The sequence below is a fragment of the Wyeomyia smithii genome, chromosome 1 (assembly GCF_029784165.1).
Source record: "Wyeomyia smithii strain HCP4-BCI-WySm-NY-G18 chromosome 1, ASM2978416v1, whole genome shotgun sequence".
Lineage (NCBI taxonomy): Eukaryota > Metazoa > Arthropoda > Insecta > Diptera > Culicidae > Wyeomyia > Wyeomyia smithii.
Window position 1 is genome coordinate 149,165,734 of NC_073694.1, and position 1,709 is coordinate 149,167,442.

The 1,709-nt window shown below is 38.5% G+C and overlaps 1 protein-coding gene across 1 annotated transcript in view; it reads right to left on the reverse strand.

The window, feature by feature from the left end:
- LOC129731166 (glutaredoxin 3) overlaps window positions 1–876 on the reverse strand; it is a 1,075-nt gene extending 199 nt beyond the window's left edge. The window contains exons 1-3 of the mRNA XM_055690975.1: window positions 619–876; window positions 132–557; window positions 1–51 (exon numbers count right to left, since the gene is read on the reverse strand). The exon at window positions 1–51 is cut by the window's left edge and continues 199 nt beyond it. Coding sequence (XP_055546950.1) covers window positions 1–51; window positions 132–557; window positions 619–668 — 527 coding nt within the window. The 5' untranslated portion in view covers window positions 669–876. The remainder of the gene's footprint in view (window positions 52–131; window positions 558–618) is intronic.
- Window positions 877–1,709: the final 833 nt, after the last annotated feature.

The window sequence follows — 1,709 nt, forward strand, 5'->3', positions numbered from 1 at the left end:
CCTTGTCGCACTTCCTCGTCAGAAAGAATGTCGAATGTATCATATGCGACTCTATAATAGTAAGCAGTCACAAATTAGCATTTGAAAAGAAAGATCATCCGATCAGAGATAAACCCATTGCTACCACTCACCCGGTTTCGTTGATAATTGCGATCAACTGCTTAGAGAAACCGCAACGAGGTGTATCACGATCTCCCTTCATAAAAATCATTACTTTCGAACGGTTAATCAGTGCTTTGAGCCGATCATCCAAACTGCCCCCAACTTCCGGCTCAACACCAGTAAGTCCGGCAAATTTTCTACATTTGGATGTTAAAGACGCAATATCCACACCATCAATCCGATCTACTGCACTTCCAGCTTTGAAGAAGATTACTGTCGGCACTGCATCAATCTGATGCTTCAGGGCCACCTCGGGCAAATCTTCAGCGGGAACATCTAAGAATTGAACCTTAGCAAAGGGCGCTTGTTTCGCTAATTCCGACATCACTTTTTGAATCTGTTGACACTGTTCGGCCCATTCTGCCGAAAATAATGCTACCGTAACCGAGGAAGATCTTGTAAAAAAAAGTTTGAGGTAAACCGGCTAGATAGACGTATGTACATTATACAACTTACCCGATTATTTGATTGTATTGTTCAACACTGGTCACTTTTGTTACAATCATGGCGATAGTACTGCTAGTGGTTCCTATTTCCCCAACGCGTCTTTTATACAAAACACGAGCAACAAACAGCAACGGAATATATTTTTTCAAAAGGCGAATGCGCCTAAAATGTTTAAAAATATCGAGGTAGATTGCTGAGCGCACAGAAAGCGGCTCTTCAAAGAACAACGAGATAGCAAGAAAAGAGCAACAACAGCTACTGCCAAATATGACGTTTACGTTTACATAGATGCCAGATTTGTTTACAATTATTTGCATCGTTTAACCGGTTTAAAAACCATCCCTCACGGGGATGGCATAAAGCCCTATAGTTAAAGTTTGGACGACTGTCACTGAAAAGTTCCAATCGAACTGTCAAAACTTGTTCCAATCGAACATAATAATGTTTGGCATGTCAATTTTGTCTTAGTAAATGGGAAGTATTGTGATTAAGCAATAGCAAAATGCGAAAAAAGAAATGAAACTAAAATATAACAAAAAAAACAAAGCATTGAATTCCAAAAATCTTCACGATATTTTATTTTTTGAATGGTAACAAAAATCATAACGCCATAGACCTACTTTCTATTTTCCCTGATCTCTTGCTTCCAAAATAGCCGAACATATATTTCATGAAGATCACGCTATGACTACCGACAACATTAGTCTAGTTCGATCAGTAACATCCCCTTGGAAATTAGATGTCGCAGAAAGTTTAGAAATTTTCAAACAAAACCCAGCTACCCTCCTCAACAGAGATCAGGGTAATCATTTCTCTTGGCTTTTTAAATTTCTACCGAAAACTCCCCGACAAGGCATGGATCACCAGGCAGCATTTCTCTACCTAACTCAAGTTGTTTACGTTCTCTGAGTTAAAATTTGCCCCATTTGTTTACCTACTTAGGTATAACATTCTTGGGGTTTCGCTATTTTCTCCACAGTCCAAAAAAGCACTGACGACGGAACTAAGTAAGTGTTGAAATACGTATATGCAAGTGAAAAGTTAAAAGTGATAGAATTAAATAGTGAAAGTGAATAAAAAAAGTGAAAGTGTAGTACTAT